The sequence below is a fragment of the Acomys minous genome (genome assembly GCF_964271855.1).
Source record: "Acomys minous genome assembly, chromosome: 12".
NCBI classification, from domain to species: domain Eukaryota; kingdom Metazoa; phylum Chordata; class Mammalia; order Rodentia; family Muridae; genus Acomys; species Acomys minous.
The window spans coordinates 92,470,752-92,492,028 of record NC_140493.1 but is presented as its reverse complement, the minus strand read 5'-3'; the positions used below and the strand labels follow the sequence as shown (position 1 = coordinate 92,492,028).

Below are 21,277 nucleotides of genomic sequence, written 5' to 3'. Positions count from 1 at the left end.
ATGGGATGTCAGAACACAGGGTGCAGATCACACTTTACCCGGGCGTGGGAGCTGTTGTAAAGAGTGGCCGGTCCCACCGTCCTCACACAGTTTGCCTCTGATCCGTGGACCCTGGGGAAGCTCATGAGAAAGGCTGCCCTTACATAGATAAGGACATTATAGTTTGGTTTTATTATAATGAGCCATCTGATGCTTCCTAGAGGTATTTGTTTTGGCTCATGGTTTTAGAAGCACAGAGTTCCATTGGCCCAACCTCTAGTGATGACCTTTTTTTTTTTTTTTTTGCAGGTAGAATCCCAAGCTGGCATAGGCCATCTCTGGATGAGACACACAGGAGGAGTGCCCATATTTATGCCTGTGTATCTTGTCTCTCGTCTTTTTCTTCTTATAGCCACCAGGTTTCAATAATGACCGTATCTAACCCTAGTCACTTTGTAAAGATGCTCCACCTCCAAACACTGTAGTTGGGTTCTGTGTCCACCCTGCTAATACCACTGACATAACTGTAGGAGTTGAGCTCCTGGGGGAGAGAATTCACGGACAGTGTTCAAACCACATCAAGGTCCGAGAAAATCAAGAGTAGGGGCAGGGGGGATGTTTTCTTGGGGCTTGGCAATTCATAAAACTCCTTGAAGAGCAGGAGCAGCATTTTTTCTTGTCCGCAGCTGCATTTGGCAGACACAAAACAGTTGCCTTTTAAAGGACAGTACTGGGCTGTGGAGGTAACTCAGCGGGGTGGAGTGCTTGCGTAGCATGCGCAAAGCTCTGGCTTTGATTTCCCACAGCAACCAGGGCTCAGGAAGTGGAGGCAAGAGGATTAGAAGTTCAAAGTTGCCTTTGGCTTTGTGATTTGAGGTCAGCCCCTGTCTCAGCAAACAAACCAACACACACACACACACACACACACACACACACACACACACACACACCCCAGCAACACTAAAACAGAGAAATGGGGCTTTGATTCCAGAAACTTCTTTTAGACATGGGAACCTGCTTTTCCACCTGGAAATGCCTGCTGGCTGCTTCTTAAGCTCCAGGGTCAGCATGAAGAGAATGCTATCTCCCCATGTGCGGTTTGTCACTTGTGTGTTTTGAACACACCCTCAGATTCCTTATGCCTGAGTGAGTGTCAAAGTTTGTGAAATACTGTTTTAGATAATTGCTAAGACAGTGACAAGCATAAGACTTAATGATAGCCTGCAACACTCCTCTGCTGATGCAAATCAATTAGTGGCGAGTGTGTGAGCTTTACTTTCTTTGGACCTTTTGTTTCCAAGAGCTATAAAAAGGTCCGTGCTTCTTCCCAGAGTCTGAGAGAAGCAATTTCTTACGCTAGACCGCCCACTGCTGTGGCTTAAGACCTCTGACGCTGTCAAAAGACAAACAGGGAGCTAGGCGTTTTGTTAGTCAACCCCTTCTTTATGCCTGTATCTAGCAAGTAAAGACGGCTCTGCGGTCATGGGCGGGGTGAAGCCATGGGGCTTTGTGTTAGAAGTCTCTTCTCTCAGGCTTTCATGGAACCTTCTTAGAGGAGTTTCTGGAGGGCAGGTTCATCACATAGGCGCAGGGCAGCCTCCATGGGAGGAAACTGATGCTGTAGAAGACCGGTATTCTTTTGAGCCCTGGGGGATGGAGTTCTTGACCTGGTCCTTCCTCTAATGTGTTTTCTGGGTAGCTATGGAGACAGATGTTGCTGTGTCCCTTTCCCCAATACCCGAAGGTCCCTGATGGGGATCTTGTGCAGATGAAGGGTGGCAGGCAAAAACGCCAGCTGTTCTGGAGACTTCCTTCCCAGGTCTACCTCTTGTTGACACATCCGGCCACAAGGTCCTTTTTCTTCCTCCAAGTATAAAATTGTTACACATAAAGTGGATGCCTCTTTCCTCTCCTGCCTTTCTTTATGACAAAACAGAAAATGTAAGAAAAACACTTATCCATCACTTGGTGCCTAGAGTTTTAAATTCCTCTAGACGATCTTGTTATATGTGAATATGTATGAAAGATGATTTTCAAGTTATGTAAGGATTTCCTTTAATGTTAAATTGATAGGAAAAAAAACAGTGCAAAAGGACTTATGAGCCAGAAGCTATGGCACACCTGCCATGCCAACCACTCAGGACGCTGAGACAAGAGGGTTGCCTGAGCCCCAAGTTGTTTGGTTGGTTTATTGATTTGGTTTGATTTTTTAAAAATTTCTGCTTGGAGATATTGGAGATTGAACTGAGAGCCTCATACATGCTAAACAAACACTATATTCAGTTTCTTTCTTTCTTTTTTGAATCAAGGCCTCATTATGTAGGTCAAACAGACCATAAACTCAAGATTTTCTGCGTAGGAGGTTTTCTTCCCATCCCCAAGCTCCCGGAATAACAACTCATGAGATTCAGAATACATTTTTGAGTACCTTGGCCATATAACTAGGCTCTTCTCTGATGAGCTCATAACTTAAAATATCCCATTATTCTAATCTACATTTTGCCACCAGCTGGTTACCTATGCTCAGCTACCATGCACCTGTCCTCCTCACATCTTGCCAGGAGAATCTTGCCTGACTCTATCTCAGAATCCTTTCTGCCTGCTGGATGTTCCACCTCCTATTTCCTGCTTAAGCTATAGGCCATCAGATTTATTATTGGCAGGTGAATTTTCCGTACAGACACGAGATAGTCTCTCAACAATTCTACTTTTGCCTTTCAGATTATAGTCATCAACCACCGTACTCATCTTTGCAGCCTTTTCAAACTAGGAAATTGATGTGGTATTCATGAAATTAATTCTTTTTTTCATGTAGTCAAGGCTAACCCAAACTCTACTCAACTGAAGGTGATCTTGAACTCTTGGGTCTACCTCTTAAAGAAATTGAGATTATAGACATGCATTATCCTGCTCCAATAGATAATTATTTAGTTTTCAATTTTTTATTTAATTTTTTTGGTGTGTGTGTGTGTGTGTGTGTGTGTGTGTGTGTGTGTGTGTATTAGTGAGGCTCATTAGCCAGTTTGGGGTACCCAGTGAGACTCTAGTTCCAAAACCCAATCAACCCCTGCGTATAATGCTGACTTGGTGTACATGAAGCTCTTCCTTCAGTCCCTATAAGCCTTGGAACAAAAATAAAACCAAAACACCAAACCGAACCAGTTATCCAACCAAACAAAAACCCAACCGAAACCACTTTGCCTAAACTAACATTCTCACTTACCAATGTAAAAATATTTGTTTTAAACTTTGTGTGTATGAATGTGTGTGCGCCCGAGTGTAGGTATGTGCCAGCTTAGGACAGAGGAGGGTGTCGAATGCCTTGGAACCCTAGTTACAAGCAGTGGTGAACTGCTGAGAACTGAGCTTGGGTCCACTGCAAGGGCAGCAAGGGCTCTTAGCTGCTGAGCCATCTCCCCAGCCCCTGTCCTGTCCACGGGGTAGATTTTTAATTTCTGTTGTGCTCCAATAATATGACTATACAACTTAAAAAAAAAAAAGATAACCCAAAGCAGGAAATAAGCTGAATGAAAAATGTAGGCCCTGAAGAAGGTGGTGTGGAGCAGGGATGACCGAGGCCATTCTGCGCTTGGCTCCCCAAGGTGAACACGAGGAGCAGGGGTGACCGAGGCCATCCTGCGCTTGGCTCCCCAAGGTGAACAAGATAGATCTTGCACCTCTCTGAGTCTGTTTTCTCACTTGTACATTTCAGATAGTAAAAACTAAAGGGGGCAGCCTGGTGTGGTGGCACACACCTTTAACCCCAGCACTCGGGAGGCAGAGGCAGGTGGATCGCTGTGAGTTCAAGGCCAACCTGGTCTGCAAAGGGAGTCCAGGACAGCCAAGGCTATACAGAGAAACCTTGTCTCGAAAAACCAAACCAAACCACAATCATAACCACAACAACAACACCTGGCGGGGTTCATGTAAGGATCCAAGGCTACAATAAGTGGGCAAAGCACACAACTTATTCACCTTTTTGCCAGTTTCTTGGATGGCCCTGCCCACTGTTGCTTCACCTCATTCTTGCGGCAAGGCTCCAGATAGACATCTGTGTTCTGTTGTCTAATGCTGAGCTGTAGCAAGCACCTCCTCCCCGTTGGCACTGTCAAGCCTTTGTGCCAACTCATGGGCCTGATTCGTCCCATTTTACTGTGGGGAAACTGAGGCTCAAAGAGTTTGGGCAACTTACCCTAGAGTTCATGACTGGTGGTGGTGGGGGTGACAGAAAGACCCTCAGGTGAACTGACCCCTGGTCTCACTTGATTTCATTAGCATTGCAGGGAAATTATGTTCTAGAAGCAGCCTGGTGAGTCCAGCTCACGCCCACCTCAGGCTGCTCCCCGGCAGGTGGTGTGCTGCTGGCCTAGGACAGGTGTAGAATGGGGCTACAGTGATAAATCAAGGGCTACCCTGGCCGTAAGGAAAGAGTACTCTTTGTCCTCCTGCTTCAGGTGCCTCTAGGCTGCGGGGGTGGGAAGTGCCCAGGGTGGCTGAACTCTTTCTCAACAGCTTGGCCTCAGTTGATCATCTCTCTCCTCCTCCTCATCCTCCAGGCAACGTGGTGGGGGCTGGATGCTGGGACTTACAAAGGCCTACATCATGGCTACTGTCTGCCTTGTCTGCTCGCAGGCGTAGCTGGTTCTAGGTGGTGGGAATAAAGACCTACAAGTTGATCTGCTTGGGGCTGGGTTCCAGCCTCCTCCCACCGCCTTCTGGTCTGACTCTGAGGATGAGAAGGGCCAAGGAAGTTGAGACGTAGTCATGGTAAAGCCTCTCTGCCTATGCGCAACTGAGATGGTCCGCGACACCTCTCAAGTGTTGGCTCTTTAGAGAGAGACCCTAAGAGAGTAAGTAGTTTTACCTCTAAGCAAACCCAAAGGAGAGCCCTTTAAATTGGGTTTACTTTGCTCATCAAAAGACTTGATGAAGACTTGTCAGTTTTATACTTTCCTTTTCCACCGCCTCTACCATCCCTACCAATACTATCTGTCCAATCCTAGTACCATTGTCATCACCATCACTATACCTTCCCTCCATCATTATCACTATCACCGTCATGTCTACCATCACTAGCACCACCATCACTACCACCATCACGTCCACCACCACCATCATGTCCACCATCACCACCACCACCACCACCACCATCACCACTACCACCATCACCATCACCACTAACTCTAGTACCATCAATATGCCCAGTACCACGATCTGTAGCTCTTTCAAATTCATTTTATTTATGGGTTAAGTAAAGTTATAGACAAAGTCTTGGAACACCAAGAAGTCACCCACACTAGGATAGCTAAAGGACAGATGCACCATGGGCGTAGCAGCAGAGGGATCATCAGGGCATAATGACTAATATTCTATTAGTAACTAATAGAGTACTAACGTCAGAAACCTTTGAAAATAGACCAGCTAATAGCTAAGCATAAAGGAGGAATGCCCTCCTCCCTCAGCTCCCCTGGGAGTTCCTGGGGCAGACAAAGCTTGGAGTATCTGGTGAAGGTGGGTGACTTCTGCTTTCTTTCACCTAGATTATTTTATCTTATCTTATCACTAAGGCCACCAACTCTTCTCCCTCCCATCACCTGTACCTTCCCATCTTCCCTTTATTTCATTCAGGGGCAGAGTTGTTTTGCTTGTGATGTGTTTCCCCGCTTAGCTTATTTATGGCCCGAGCTTCAAGGTTCTGTGACTCTTCAGAGCCAAGGTTGAATCTTCAGCAATTTTGTGAATAGATTACTAAACATGGTCAGTACTAAAAATTAAATGATGTAAGCATAAGCTAAGTAAAATATACTAAAGCAAAGGTAGTAATAAATACTTTAAACATACTACTTTAAATTTATTTTACTACTATCTATGCTCCCAAAGTGACATAACTATTTTATATGTACAGCAGACACACTGTATAATGGCACATTACTGCACATCTCTTCTCAGCTTTATTTAAAATTATCCATCCACTGTGGAGGTATTTACACAGTGAAAATAACAAACAGTACAAACTGAGGCTTGAGTTATTATTTTATTTTCTAGACTTAAGAACCATATGGAAAAGTGTTAGTAATGAAAATTATTCTTTTTGTTCTGTTTTGTTGTTTTTAAGACAGGCTCTTGCCAGGTGTGGTGGCGCATGCTTTTAATCCCAGCACTTGGGAAGCAGAGGCAGGCAGATCGCTGTGAGTTCAAGGCCAGCCTGGTCTACAAAGCGAGTCCAGGACAGCCAAGGATACATAGAGAAACCTTGTCTCGAAAAAACAAAACAGAAACCAAACCAAACCAAACCAAACCAAAACAAAAGATAGGGTCTCATGTAGCCCAGGCTGGCTTGGAACTCATTATGCAGCTGAGGATTACCTTGAACTCTTGATCTTCCTACCTCTACCTCCCAAGTCCTACGGGTACAGTTATGAGCCATCACACCTGGCTTATTGAAAGCTGATCTTAGAAGTGTGTTATGTCTGTAGGCATTACATTGTGAATAAAAATTTTCAATATTCAAAACAATTCTGATTGTGCATAGGAGTCATTCAGGGTCCTCTTCACTTCCTTTGTGTATGTATGTGTGCTTCCCTGCATATGTTTGTGCACCATGTATGTGCACGGTGCCTGCAGAGGCCAGGGAGGGCGCCAGATCTTCTGGGACTGGGGTTACGTCCCTGTGTGATTTGTCACATGGATGCTGGGAATCGAACCTGAGTCTTCTGGAAGAGCAGCCAGTGTTCTCAAGCTCTGAGACATCTCTGTAGCCTCCTCACTCAAGTCTTGACAAACGGCACATTTCCACCGGCATCCAGGTCAGAACTACCTTTGGTAACTACAATCACAAATTGCGTGAGTTGGGAAGGCATGACACATAAGTTGGGTAGAAAAACAGCGATGGCATCTACCACCTCTTCTATTAATACAATTTACAATAAATGTATGATCAAAGCATAGATTCCATTTCTCTCCTGGGCAACTAGCTGGTTGCTAAACAATTAAACGTTTTCTGGCATACAATTGGCTTTATTAAAATTCAAAGTTTCAGGGTACCTTGGTTTGGGCTTCCCCCCAAACTGACCTTCAGTACTCACCCTTGAACCTCTGTCTTTCTGACCATCGAACCCCTATTCCTTCCATAGTTCCAAGCCACCTACCTCAGTTTTGGGGGGGCGCAAATGGATTGCAAGACATTGGATCTTCTGTCAAATTCTTGATTGCTGGAAACGAATCCCTTACTTCACTCTTAAGGTAGAACTACTGGGGTTGCTTCTGTCACTCTGTCCCTGTCCCTCAGTCTTGGTGGCTTAGGACTCCTGACATAGCAATTCTGACCCTGGCGCTGACTCTCTATTAACTCACCTAGTGGTGCTGCGGTTCCCACAGCCCCACCCCTGGCTGGAAATGCCCTCCCTGCTCCACCCTTTCATAGCTCTTCCTGCTCTCCGACCCTGAGTCAACGTTTCTCTTTTCAAGAAGCCTTCTGTGTGCCACCTACCCCCTGGCAGCTTCCCAACTCTGGCCTCCCTTCAGCCTGCAGAACAGAGGAATCTTGTTCATCCTCCACCATCAGTCTGCCTCGGTGGCTAAGAATGGACCTTCCCCCATCAGACTGGAGCAATTACAGTGAATTAATATGCTAAGTACCTACCAGGTGAAGCACTGCTGCAGCTCTCTAAGGCAAGCAAGTTGAAAGAGGGCTCAGGTCACAGAGACTGAGCAGGGCTGAGATGGTGTGCTGGTGGGGAGCATTGGGGAGCCAGTTGACCTGGTAAGGTCCCCTTGGGAGAGGAGAGGTCTGAGCCAATACTATTCCGTGTCTGGATAAAGGCAAGCCTTCTCTATGTTTTCTTTTCTGCCTGTCCCTCCAGGTATGTTCCATGAGGGTGCCACCGTGGCCTTTGCCAACAGCCCAATAGCATCACTTCCTAGAAGGTCGAGAGAGTCCCAGTGTTGTCAGGACAGAGACCAAGAACCTCATTACCTTCCTCATGGCCAGTCTCTGCTCTCAGTTTCACCAGGCTGGGCAGCTCTGAGCTGAAGAGTTGCAACCAACCAGGCTTAGCTGCTGCCGTTTCCACCGGGTTCTCGACTCTTTTGTTCTGCTCAGGTGCAAATGGGTTGTCATTCTTCACATCCTTTGCTGGTTTGGTATCCCTCTGACCCTCAAGCATCAGCGGAGAAGACACTTGCTCCCTCTGCCCTGGCCTCAGCAGAGTGCTCTTTCTCAGTGCTTCCTTCACTCATATGCTCACGCACAATCCACTCTCTTCTGCCTGACCATCGGTCCATCCATCCATGCATCCATGCATCCATCCACCCAAGCACCCATGCACACATGCAACCGTGCATCCATCCATCCATCCATTCATCCCAGCACTCACTCTAGTGCTCCCAGCCTCCCCCACACCCTCGATAAAACCAAGAGCCCTATACATACTGGGCAAACATTCTAATACTGATCTAATCCCTTGGGGCCCCCGTCTCATCCTACCATTTTGTGTCACTTTATTTATTTATTTATTTATTCATTCATTCATCTGCCTACCCTCCACCCATCCATCCATTTGTTCACTTACTTGTCATCCTCACCCTCCATCCCTCTGATTTTCTGTTCTTTGTGAGCACCTGCTTGACGCTGCAGTGTTCTATAGAAACTATATCATCTCAAAGCTGTGTAGAGCAGGACTTTGGTCCTAAGGGGTTTGGAAAGGGAGAGAGGACAGATGTAGACATTAAGGCCCATGGCTGGGAGGTGGGTGGGAATGACGGTGCTTGTGATGAGCCTGGCCTGTTGGAGGCTTGGATCACAGTGGAGCATCATGGGTAACGGAGAATGAAAGCTGCGTGTTTCCTGTGCTGGAAGCCAAGGTGGTTAGTCTGCTCCAGACTCTATAGAGCCAAAGCTGGGGTCGTGTCTCTTGGAAATATTTTTGCCAGGAAGCCTGCCTTGGACAAAGGAGGCTTGAGCCCAGGCTAAGCAGGGTTGGGCCTTATGAAGTAGCAACCTTGAGTTGCTACTTGAAGTTGAGAAGTTCCTCACCCCTTGATCTTCATCGGTAGCATGGGACACATTCTCTGTCTGGTCAGCTCTGCCCACATAGTCTGGCAGCTCCGATAGGCTTCAGATGCCAAGGCCTTGAGATCAGCTCATCTGCTGAGTGAGGCCAGGCTCTTACAAGGACACATGACCCGGATGGTCAGGCTGGCCTGGGAGATTCTCTGGAAAAGAGGGACTCTAGGCTTTGGGGAGTACACCAGGTTTCTGATTGGCTCCCTGCCTACATCCCTGCCTTGCTGGCCTGTCAGGTGCAAATGTCACTGTCTTATGGATGTAGAGGGCGCTTAGGGTCCAGTTTCCCTGTAATTGACAGTAAATTTCCCTGTAAATGACAGTTTCCCTGTAAATGACAGTTTTCCTGTAAGTAGAAGTGCTAGGTGACTTCTCTCTGAGGCTTGACGGGGGGGGGGGGTATGATGGGGCTTGGAAGAGATGGAAGGTCCTTTTATGAGGAAAAGAAAAGTCCAGCTTTGAGACTGGGGATCATATTTCCCACCCATGGCTAGGGAGGACCCCACTGCCTCTTTCCCACAGATTGGAAGGCCTCCCAAAAAGTGAGAAAACAGGATGAGGGAAATGCTTGGGCCAGACATAGCTATAATCCCCAAACTAAGGAGAAGCTGAGGCTGGAGGATCACTGTGACTTCAAAGCCAGCCTGGCTACATAGTTAGAGCCTGTTACAAGCAAGCAATCAGACAGACAAAACCTCCAATACCAACAGCTCTACCTCCTCCCGCACACCTTCATAACAAAAAAGAAACATGTAGTATTTCTCCAGAGGCGTAGGAATGTTCTAGACTGGGCAGTGAGAGGGTCCCAGGACATCCAGTCTGACTTGGGGTATAGAGGAGGAAGCTAAAGACTTCTTTCTCTAGGCATGGACCCCTGCCTCCTCCAGGCTTCTCCTAGTCTTTAGGCACTCCAGAACAAATCAGATTCTTGAGTGAGAAGTGTTCTTTCTTTCCAATGATGGAGCCATAAGTTAGAGGGTCAAAGGTGAAGGCGAACTTAGACGTGTGTGTAGCCTTAGGTCTCTTCTTGGGTAAAATAGAAATCTTAAGGTAGAGAATTTCAGCCTGAGGTCATCTTAGCCTGCATACCCAGCTAACTCAGTGCAACAAGACACAGTGATGTCTCTGTCCTCTCTGACCTAGGACAATACTTGGAAAGATACAACATCATTTGTGTGGGTTCCTTGGCAAATGCACCTGTCTGGTCATGAGAAAGCAGGAAAAACCGGAGCAGAGGCATTCTGCCAGATAGCCAATCAATACTGTTCAAAGGTGTCAAGGTCATGGGCGACAGGGTAGGTGGAGGAGGTGCCCTGGATCCGAGGAGGCTCAGGGGACCAGATGAGAGAACGTAGTGAGGGAACCACTGTGGTAGAGAGGGAACAGTGTTGGAAAACCCCGGCAAAATGGTAGGAATGCCTGTGGTGGATTAATGACATTATCTGTATCATTATTTGTGAATAGTTTTGAAAACTGTACAATGATTTTATCATGTGTTCACATTACAGGAAACTGGCTGAGGTACACGAATGTATTCTCTGAACTGTTTTTTATTTAAAATTTATTATTGCTGTTATTTAAGAGACAGAGTCTTACGTAGCCTAGGCTGGCCTCAAACTTACTATATGGCTGACAGTAACCTTGGGGATGATTCTCTGGCCTCCACCTCCCTAGAGCTAGAAATACAGACATACAGCACCAAGCTTGACCAAAGTTTTTTCTTTTTGAAAGCCGAGAATTTAAAATTATTAAAAAAAAAAAAACAACTCCAGGCATGATGACAAAGGATTGTGATTCTAGCACTGGGAGGTACGATGTAGAGGCAGAAACTACAAATCTGAAGTCAACCTGGGCTACATAGGGAGAGCTTGTCTCAAAACAACAACAACAACAACAACAACAACAACAACAACAACAAAGAAAAAAAAAAGAAAAACCAAATTGAAATGAATTAAAATTAAAAGAAAAACCAAAACCAAATTAAAGCTAAAACGCACCCTCTTTCTCAGAGCAGCTGTTTGTGGAGATAAGGGGGTGGGGGTTGGAAGGCTCCCGCTAGTACTGAGAAGCCTGCGCCTTCCTGCTGCCCTGCCCCAAATCCCGGAATGGGCACAGCTCAAAGTTAGCCCTGCCCACCCTCTTATCATAATTATCCCTGCCAAGTCTTCCCTTCCTCCTCCAACAGCTGGCTACCAGCACCGCCTGAGTCTGCGACACAGTGGAGAGGGTTGGCGTAGCCTCCTCCCAAAGTCAAGGCTACTTGCAAGTAGGGTGTCTGCAGGGACAGATAAAGTAAGGATGGAGATGAAGTCACCCTGCGGTGGGGGGTGGGGGGTGGGGCGGGGCACTGGATCCAATAAGTGCAATTGTAAGAGACAGAAAACAATCAGCCGTAAGGCTGTGGGGAGACAAAGGGAGAGTTTGGAGTTTTGCTGCCCCACACCCAGGGACTCCAGGAGACACCAGGAGCTGATGGAAGCCAGGAAGGATCTTTCACTAGGGTCTTCAGATGGGAGTGTGGCCCCCTCTCATCTTCTCTGGGGGGCACCTGACTTCCAGTGCTGTTGAAGCTGCTGAGTCTGTGATGTCTCGGGACTGGGAGAAGGAGGACTTGTGCGTAGTTTCCTCAGGCTCGCTCCTATCTTAGGCAACTTTCATTCAGGCCGAAGACTTCCGAAAGGCAGCACAGTCTCGTCTAGTATCTCTTCCACTAGACTAGACTGTGGGCTTCTAGGGCAGGGCTGTGTTTCTCTCTCTTCAGCTCTGGCTCCTCCTCCCTGAAGGTGCAACCCCGTAGCCCCACCCAGGCTTCTGCACACAATGAGGCTGTGTGGGGGCTGCCTGGCCGAGTCCCTTCACCTGTTTGGGTTGGCATGGGTCTCCCCACTGCAGAGAGGTGTAAGAGATTCACGAACCCACAGAGTACTCAGGCTGCCCAGACCCCTCCTTTTTCTTTTCTGTTCCTGGGCAGGTTCAGCGATGGTGGGGGTGGGGTGGGGGGGGGTGGATATGTTGCTCACGTAGAAAGAACACGCTTACAGGAGGTGGAGGTACAGCAGGTCTCAGGGTCTCAGCAGACAGAGACGCCTATTTGGTGCCCGTTCCAACCCATTAGCCTTTGCTGCCTCAGAGTCTGCATGTCTTGAAAACGCCACCATCAACGCCATGGAGACAGGAGTGTGTTGTCTTGTTCCTATTTCCCAACTGGCTGGGCCTTTGGCAGCGCCTTGGCCATGGAGTCTGTGAATGTTGGGCTTGGGGTATTCTATCTGGGGGTCCAGAGTCTGGGGTGGGGAGGGCTGGCGGAACTCTCCTCTTAGACCGTGTGTGTTTATCTGGCACCCATTTCCTAGCATCTTTATCATTTCCCCCTTGGATAAAATGGAGGAGTTTGGGGGGTGGGGTAGGGTGAGGGGGTAGTGTAGGGTGGGGGGGTGGGTGGGCAGGGAGAGGAGGGAGAAAAGAAGGGTAAGGGGGAGGATTAGAGCAGGAGGAAGAGCAGAGGGGGGGAGAGACTGGAAGAGTAGAGGGGTAGGAGAAGAGGAGGAGGGGGTGAGGTAGAGTGGAGGAGGGTGAGCACTGGGAAGGAGGCTAAAGAAGCTATTATAGAGTTGGGCTCTGCACGCTGCAGAGTCTGTCTGTGGATCTCCCTGGATGCTGTCTTTTGCCCTAGGAAGGATAGCCCTGCCCCCTCACCCTACCCAATAGCCACACAGTTTCCAACAGCAATCTGCCCATCACCCCAATCCCCTCTGTCTCCTGCTGGAGAAATTGCAGGGCTGGGCCAGGGCTGGGGAGAGTGTTCTCTGGAAGAAGATTAGAAGTGTCTGTCAGGGGTGGGTGGAGCCGGGTGGGGACCCAGGTTACTCATATCCTTGCTAGTCCTTAGAGAGGCAGATTTGGGGGAGCCCTCGGCCTCAAGAGTAGTCTGTTTTAGCATTGTTTCCTGAGCTCTTAAGCCCTGTTGTGGGGAGGGTGTTGACTTCTGCTTTGGTGGCAGGGCAGGGGCAGGCGGGGTTGGCGGTCTAAGGTGCTATTTCCCTTCTGGGAGCAGTCGATACTCAGAACAGTGTAGGAGCCTCAGCAGGGGCTGTTGGGGCCTGTCTGGGAAGATAGGACTTGCCAGGCAGTCCCAGACAAGACCACATTCCTCTTAACATGCCTGCTGGGGTCCACAGAGCTGAGGGGCTGCCAGGAGGGTGTGTGGGGCAGGAAATGGGGTTTCTGGGGGGAATTTAGCTGAACCTTGTCATATAAACCTCTGAAGTAGAATTAACTGGGCTTTTGGAGCTGTTCCCTGGCCCTCAGGGACTCAGGAGTCAGGGACCCTGATGTCCACTTTGGCTATGCCCTTGGTTTAGTCCTGCCTCACTCCTGGGTGCCATCTGGGGCTGGAAAAAAAAAAGCTCTCCAGGCTTGTCCCAGGCCTTTGAGGCGAAAATAAGCTACCACCCTCTGGCCAGACTCCACGCCACATGAAGTTGACAAAAACCCTTCGACATTACTGTCCCACTGGACCCTCAGGGCTGTGGGCAGTAGAAACAATGGGTGGGTGCTCTTTGCTCCCACTTTTCAGAAGAGCAGCCTGAGGCTCTGAGAAATGTCATGTCCTGGGTTGATCATGACTCTGTGCTCTTTCTCAGTGTCTCTGGCTATGTCTGTGAGATCTTTTGTGACTTAATAGCTAACGTCACAGGTCTACGTGTAGGAGTGTGGTGGGTCTTAGGGTCTGTATTCAGGGCTGAGAGGAACTCCCTGGAGTCCGCCCCACCTGGCTGGCTGAGGACGCGACAGGTAGCCAGTCCTTAGTAGGTAGTGCTGAGGGTGGCCATGCAGGCCTGTCCCCAGCTAGATGCTAATCTCCTGCTGTGGTGGGCTTCCTCTATGTATGATAAAGGATGAAGGACAACTCTTGTTTAATGGGAACTGGCAGGTCAGCAGGTTTATGGTGTGGTGAGGTCCTACTCTGTCTGGGAGTCCAGAGTGTGGGTTCCTAAAGGCTGTGCTTCCCAGGGCCTCATGGGAAAGTGTAGCCTGCAGGCCCACCCCTCCCTTGATGAATCATGCCTGGCGGGATGAGAAAGCCCCAAACACTTCAAACAATGAGTTTCCAGTAAAATATGACAGACATGATGAGGCGGAGGCGAGGAGGATCTGATCGGGAGTTGGCACTGGTCTGTGAGTGATGAAAGCCAAGGGGGAATGGAAAACTCCAGGCCCGCCCCCTACTCACGACTATAAAGCACTATCATCCTTTTCTAACTTACCAGAGCAGCTCTCTCTTCTCTCTGCCGACTCACTTGCTCACTTGCTCACCTTTCCCAAAACCATGGCCACCTGCAGCCGCCAGTTCACCTCCTCCAGCTCCATGAAGGGCTCCTGTGGCATCGGTGGTGGCTCTAGCCGCATCTCCTCTGTCCTGACCGGAGGATCCTGCCGTGCTCCCAGCACCTACGGGGGCCTGTCAGTCAGCTCCTCTCGCTTCTCCTCTGGGGGAGCCTGTGGGCTTGGGGGTGGCTATGGCTTCAGCAGCAGCAGCAGCTTTGGTGGAGGCATTGGTGGTGGCATTGGGGGAGGCCTTGGTAGTGGTTTTGGGGGAGGCTTCGGTGGTGGTTTTGGGGGAGGCCTTGGTAGTGGTTTTGGTGGTGGCGTTGGTGATGGGCTCCTGGTGGGCAGTGAGAAAGTGACCATGCAGAACCTCAACGACCGCTTGGCCACCTACCTGGACAAGGTGCGTGCCCTGGAGGAGGCCAACGCTGACCTGGAGGTGAAGATCCGTGACTGGTACCAGAGGCAGCGGCCCACTGAGACCAAAGACTACAGCCCCTATTTCAAGACCATCGAGGAGCTGAGGAACAAGGTGGGTCAGCTGGGCAGCAGGACCTGCCATTCTAGTCCCTTCCAGGGTTTCATATCCTCTTTAGATTCCTAGAGAGGGAGGTCTCTGTGGTCCTGAACATCCCCAATATGGCTTGTCAGTGAGAAGATGGTGTCCTTTGCTGGCTGTCCCCATGGTTTTCTGAGCTCTACTCCTTAGCCCACATGAGACCAGTGGCTCCTGCCTGTAACGTTTTCCAGAGGATGAAGTTGAAGTTTGACATGCGCTGTGACTTGCTAAAGATCACACAACAGAGGAAGGGCAGAGGCGAGCAGTTACCACTCCACCAGGAGGGGGGCGGGGAGGAAGGCTGTAACGGGACCAACCAAGCCAGACACCCAAACCGCTCATTAGCCTGAAAGTCTGGGCTGAGGCTGCCTCCGCCCTTGAGCTTTGACACTAGATAGCCTCTCGACACAGAAAACTCACACTGGTAATTAATCAAGGCCCATACATTTACCTCAAACCAGAGGGATCCTGGTAGGGTCTTACCTCCAGAACAATTCTCCCCCCTTCATTTAAACCTGCTTGGCTCCTGTGCCTCGCATAAAATATGGAAATTAGACAAATCCCTGGGAGGAACCCCAGTCAGGTGAAGGGATCCATCTGTTTTCTTCTCTGGTTTCCTGTTTTCTAATCTCCTGGGCAAGTTGGGTTTTGTCTCTTGGGAAAGTCCCACCTGAGGTCCATGCCCCATGGGCTTAGACAGGAATGTGTGTGTCTGCAGAGGGCTGACAGGGCTGAGGAGGGTTCAGAAGATTAAGGGTATGTAGGGAGCCTTAGGGGGGCTTTGAAACCACGAGATCCATCTTAGGTTTTACAGGTGAGTGGCAGCAGTAAGACCTGGACTCTGGTGTTTTGAGCCTGGGGCCAGACCTATTTGTAGCTTTTCTGTTGATGGGGAGTCAGACTCCTTCCTGGGTTGGAACTAACTTGGTGGGGTTGTCTCTCAGGCTGCTGTGGTGGACAAAGGCACAGGGGAAGAGGACAGGACCCAAGCAAGAAAAAGAGAAAGGCCAGTGAAGGCTGCAGTGATGCCTGCCCTATCTGTTTAACCAATGACCCATGGCTTTTCCATTCTACAGATCCTGGCAGCTACTGTGGACAATGCCAATGTCGTTCTGCAGATTGACAATGCCCGACTGGCCGCTGATGACTTCCGCACCAAGTGAGTCTGCAGTGTGGCGGCTCAGAGCCTCCAGTGTGTGTAGGGTGGGGCATTTTGGATCAGTACATTCTAATGAGAGTTGGTTTGTGCAGGAAGAATCCCCCCGGGGGTGCTTGCAAAAATCCTAGACTGCTGGGCTCCACCCTTAGGGCTGGGCTCAGTTATTTGTAACAGTTTACCTAGGAGATTCTGATTCACAGCCAGGTGTGAAAGCCATCATTTTAGAGAGAGGTGCTCCACACTTCTCCCACCTGTCCCTAAAGTGCAGTGGGCTGTTGTATTTGGAAGCTTTGAGCCTTATTGGCTGGCTGAGGCTGGAAGTGCCTCTTTCAGTTGAATGCCTAAGGGTGAATTTCCTTATTCCCTGGACCGTAGGCCTGTTCAGACATAAGCAATCAATGGACGCCGTGTCTAATAGTGACTCTCCACAACCCCCGCTGGGTGCCAACTCTGGGAATAATGCGCAAAGGAAGAGAACAAAGCTTTCAGTGTTGCTGGAATGGCTAGCTCATTCCTTTTCTCTCGAATCACTCCAGGTACGAGACAGAGCTGAGCATGCGCATGAGCGTGGAGTCTGACATCAATGGCCTGCGCAAGGTGCTGGACGAGCTGACCCTGGCCAGAACTGACCTGGAGATGCAGGTCGAGAGCCTCAAGGAGGAGCTGGCCTACCTGAAGAAGAACCATGAGGAGGTGAGAGCTAACTGGAAAAGCCAGCTTAAAAGTGTGGATGGATGGGCTGGAGAGATGGCTCAGAGGTTAAGAGCAGTGTCTGCTCTTCCAGGGGTCGTGGATTCAATTCCCAGCAACCACATGGTGGCTCACAACCATCTATAATGTGATCTAATGCCCTTTTCTGGTATGCAGGTGTGCAGACAGAGCACTGTATACATAATAAATAAATATTTTAAAAAGGGGTGGATGGAGAGAATCAATGGAATGGCAGATGGTGAGAAAGCTGTCTTCAGGCCAGGATCACCTCTTGCTAGAAAGTCCTGTCAGCCATGAGGCTCTTGCCCATGAGACCTTTTCTGCCTCTGCAGGAAATGGCCTCCATGAGAGGCCAGGTGGGTGGAGATGTCAACGTGGAGATGGACGCCGCTCCTGGTGTGGACCTGAGCCGCATCCTGAATGAGATGCGTGATCAGTATGAGAAGATGGCAGAGAAGAACCGCAAGGATGCCGAGGAGTGGTTCTTCAGCAAGGTGGGTGCCATTTAGAGAGGAAAGGATGCAGAGAAGCTGCCCTTCAGGGCTTTCTAGTGTGAATGGTGTCCTTTTTGTCACAGACTGAGGAGCTGAACCGCGAGGTGGCCACCAACAGCGAGCTGGTACAGAGCGGCAGGAGCGAGATCTCTGAGCTCCGGCGCACCTTGCAGAACCTGGAGATCGAGCTACAGTCCCAGCTCAGCATGGTAGGGATGCTGCCTGTCGCACACAAGGGGCCACCCCTGGACTCACTGATGGGGCTTGGCCATTCTCAGTGACCCATCGCCCTATTTCTCTGCCTCACAGAAAGCATCCCTGGAGAACAACCTGGAGGAGACCAAAGGCCGCTACTGCATGCAGCTGGCCCAGATCCAGGAGATGATCAGCAGTGTGGAGGAGCAGCTGGCTCAGCTGCGCTGTGAGATGGAGCAGCAGAACCAGGAGTACAAGATCCTGCTAGATGTGAAGACGCGCCTGGAGCAGGAGATCGCCACCTATCGCCGCCTGCTGGAGGGCGAGGATGCCCAGTGAGTGCCTGGGCCACCCTGTAGTCCATGTCCCTTCTCTTCCCAAATGTCCCCCATATGTCTGACGGTCCCTCCTTCACCTATCTTTGCAGCCTCTCGTCCACCCAGTTCTCCTCATCCTCTCAATTCTCCTCTGGCTCTCAGTCATCCAGAGATGGTAAGAGTCTCTTCCACACTGAGCCTGGGTTCAGGGAACACCTTCAGACCTTTCAGCAGATCTAGGACCCAGATTAGAACTTCCCGGGGGTTTAAGATAAGTGCTCTTACTCAGTGTCCCCCATGAATCTCAACACATAGAAGGAACCATTTCCTAACTCTCCTCAGGGTTAAGATTGGTGACCTTAACCTTGTTCCTTCAATGGATGTCTGGATAGACACAGTAGCTGTGGGCATCAGCACCACGGACAGCACCCTACACTTTCCCTCCAATCCATTTGGGTTTAGTTGGACCTTCTGTTGCCTTTGGGTCTAGTTGGACAGCACCTATTGAGTGCTCCAGTCTGAGGACAGAGACTGTACAAGGCCACAGAGTGCACTTGCAGCAGTGAGTGAGGTGGAAATTAGGACAGATGGCATCAGGAGACAGTTTACTCCTAGCTTCTTGGCTTCCCTCCACTTCAGAGCACTCTACCTGTCCACATCACTAACGCCTTCTCTCCCATTTCCCCCAGTGACCTCCACCAACCGCCAAATCCGCACCAAAGTCATGGATGTGCATGATGGCAAGGTGGTCTCCACCCACGAGCAGGTCCTGCGCAGCAAGAATTAAGGCTGCTCGGCTCTGCTCAGGCTTAGAATGCTCCCGCGTGGACACAGATACACAGAAAGAGCCCATCTACTGTCCCTAGACACTTCACCCTATACTTGACCCTTGTCCCTCCTGGCAAGCAATAAAGCTTCTTTTTCTGAGTTGCACAATCACTGTCTCCCTGGTCATTGTCAGGAGTGGGGGTGGGAGAATGTGGGGAGTGTTGCTTTGGAGCTCAGAAGAGCACCTGGGACTGGGAGAAAGGGCCCCGGGGGCGGGCTTGGCTCAGCTCCCAGGTTGGCTTTCAGCACCTCAGAAGATATAGGTGGCTGTGTGTACCAGGTCATGGGATCTCTTAAGGCTGAGGCGTATTTCCCCATTCATTCATTTATCCACACATTCACCAGACATGGAGTGGGTTTAGGTGCCAGGCAGTGTGGTAGGTGAAGAATTCTTTAAAATATAAATAAAAATTTATGTTTATTATCACAATTATCTTCATTATTACATCATCATCATCATCATCACTATTATTATTATTATTATTATTATTATTATTATTATTATTATTATTATTGTGTGTGAGTGCAGATGTGCATGTGTCAGAATGTGTACATGGAAGTCAAAGGACAGCTTGGAGAGTCAGTTCTCCTGTCCCACTGTGGGTTCAGGGGGTTGAAGTCAGGCTGTCAGATGGGAGTGGTGCTCCTGCCGGCTGATCCACCTCACTGGCCTTAGGTTAAGGATTCTTAGTGAATCTCTGATCCTCTAAAGTGACTCTGCATTGGAACTTATGTTTTTTCTCCACATGTCCTGTCTCCAGGAAAGTGGGCATCTTTGTGTGTGATGTTATGGGGTTCACTAGTCCCCCCAAACTCTGTGAACCTGAGGCCACTCATGCTCTCTTGGTGGTCGTTATCTCCCTGATCTGGGACTGTCTAGAATTCAGTCTATTCTACGCCGTCAACTTAGAGCAATGGTTCTCAGCTTTCGTAATGCTTTGACCCTTTAATACAGTTTCTCGTGTTGTGGTCATCCCTACCCACAAAAGTGTCTTTGTTGCTACTTCATAACTGTAGTTTAGCCACTACTAAAAATTGTAATGAGAATGCCTGTGTTTTCTGATGGTCTTAGGTGACCTCTGTGAAAGGCTTGCTTGGCCCCCAAGGGGTCACGACCCCTACATTGAGAACCACTTATTTAGAGGCTGTTAATGACCCTCTCCAAGCCTCAGTTTCCATATCTGTAAAAGAGGAGTGATGACAGTTGCATTCCTGGTCTTGGGGACGTTGACTGGAAGCATAGCCTGTAAGAGCATTGTCCAGCACAGTGCCTGGAGTATGGAGGCTCATGGCATGGCTGTGTTAGCAATACTGGGCTCCATTCATGACAAAGGCAATTCTAGAGGCTTCTAGAATAGGCTGACTGGTTTGTTACCTTGGCCCTTCTCTGTATTAGGGACCTTGGAGAGACTGGCTTTCAGTTTCCTCACTTGTACAATAAAGATGATGTACCCTGTGTTTTGTGGTTGATATATAAATCTAATGAGTAAGTCCACTTTAAGAGCCAGGCTGACCTCTGAGCCTGGTGGGTCACACACATAACCCAGCACTAGGGAGGTGGATGCCAGAGGACTGTTGTGAGTTTAAGGCCAGGCTGGGCTCAGTAGTGAGGGCATTAGGAGTCTCCCCTTGGTGGAGGAGTGGCTTTTGCTTTGTATTGAGGCTGACTAAGGAGTAGGAAGGGGAGGAGCATTATCTGGGTGCATGGCAGAGATGCCAAGGGTGGGGAGGACTCACTGCCCCCGGCTAGGAAAGAGCTGACTAGCTCTGTAACAGTTCCAATAGCTTGTTCATTTGTTTAGAGATGGAAATTCCTAGGTAGAGTGGAATGTGGGGAAAGAAGAAAGACAGTTTGGACAAGGAGGCTAAAACCCTGGACTTGAGAATCTCTGCTTGAGTCCCGGGTTCCCGTCTCAACTGGATGTAGAGAATTAGGCAGGATACTGAGCCCACACTCCTCTTTCACAAGGTGAAGCGTAAATATGCCTTTCCTACATAGTGCTGATGGAAAAATGAGCTCGTGGAGCCAATGAGTTTAGTACCAAGCTTGGCATATAGCCTTCTGTCTATGGTAGCTGAAGATGAGGCGTTATTATAAAAAGAAATGGAGTGTGCTATTGTCTCTTGTCCAAGCTACATGGCAGGAAAGTCATGACTGGTCTGTGACTTTGAAATTCTGGGGTCACTTTTAACCAGAGCCTGCAAGGCTAAGCTGGGGTGAACCTTATCTGAGGGAGTCTTAGGGATCCTTAGGGAGGAGAAAGGGTGAGAGAACTGCCTGAGGGATGGTAAGGGATGGTTTTCAGGCCCTTGAGTGGTGGGTACCATGTAGGGAGGGGCTTCATGAAGCTTGTGTGGAGGTTGAACCCCAAATATCGGGGTGTCCATCAGAGCAATGAGCCTCCTGTCAAGTGACATAGAACATAGGGGGTGATTCACATTTGAGGGGGTTGTGTAGAGAGCAAACACTGCTACACTCATGAGAATGGTATGGATTGCTAGTGGCCCTCCGGTCATCATACTACCTGTGACAATTGAGTTTCTCTCCCGAAGGAAGCTGCTTTAGAGGAATATGGGCATATGAGTTCCTCCCTAGGCTCAAGTGTGGTAGCGGAACATCCTCTGTCCTTGCTTGGGTGGCGG

General features: G+C 49.2%; 2 protein-coding genes across 2 annotated transcripts in view; one reads left to right on the top strand and one right to left on the bottom strand.

Annotated features, from left to right (window-relative positions):
• The window catches only part of GAST (gastrin), a 147,634-nt gene that overhangs the window by 98,665 nt on the left and 27,692 nt on the right, over window positions 1-21,277 (bottom strand). The window lies entirely within an intron of this gene.
• Window positions 14,298-18,757, top strand: KRT14 (keratin 14). Its single transcript, XM_084748819.1, has 8 exons — window positions 14,298-14,903; window positions 16,007-16,089; window positions 16,626-16,782; window positions 17,133-17,294; window positions 17,378-17,503; window positions 17,604-17,824; window positions 17,917-17,981; window positions 18,496-18,757. Exons 1-8 carry the CDS (start codon window positions 14,373-14,375, stop codon window positions 18,591-18,593), a joined length of 1,443 nt encoding a protein of 480 aa, XP_084604945.1. The 5' UTR covers window positions 14,298-14,372; the 3' UTR covers window positions 18,594-18,757.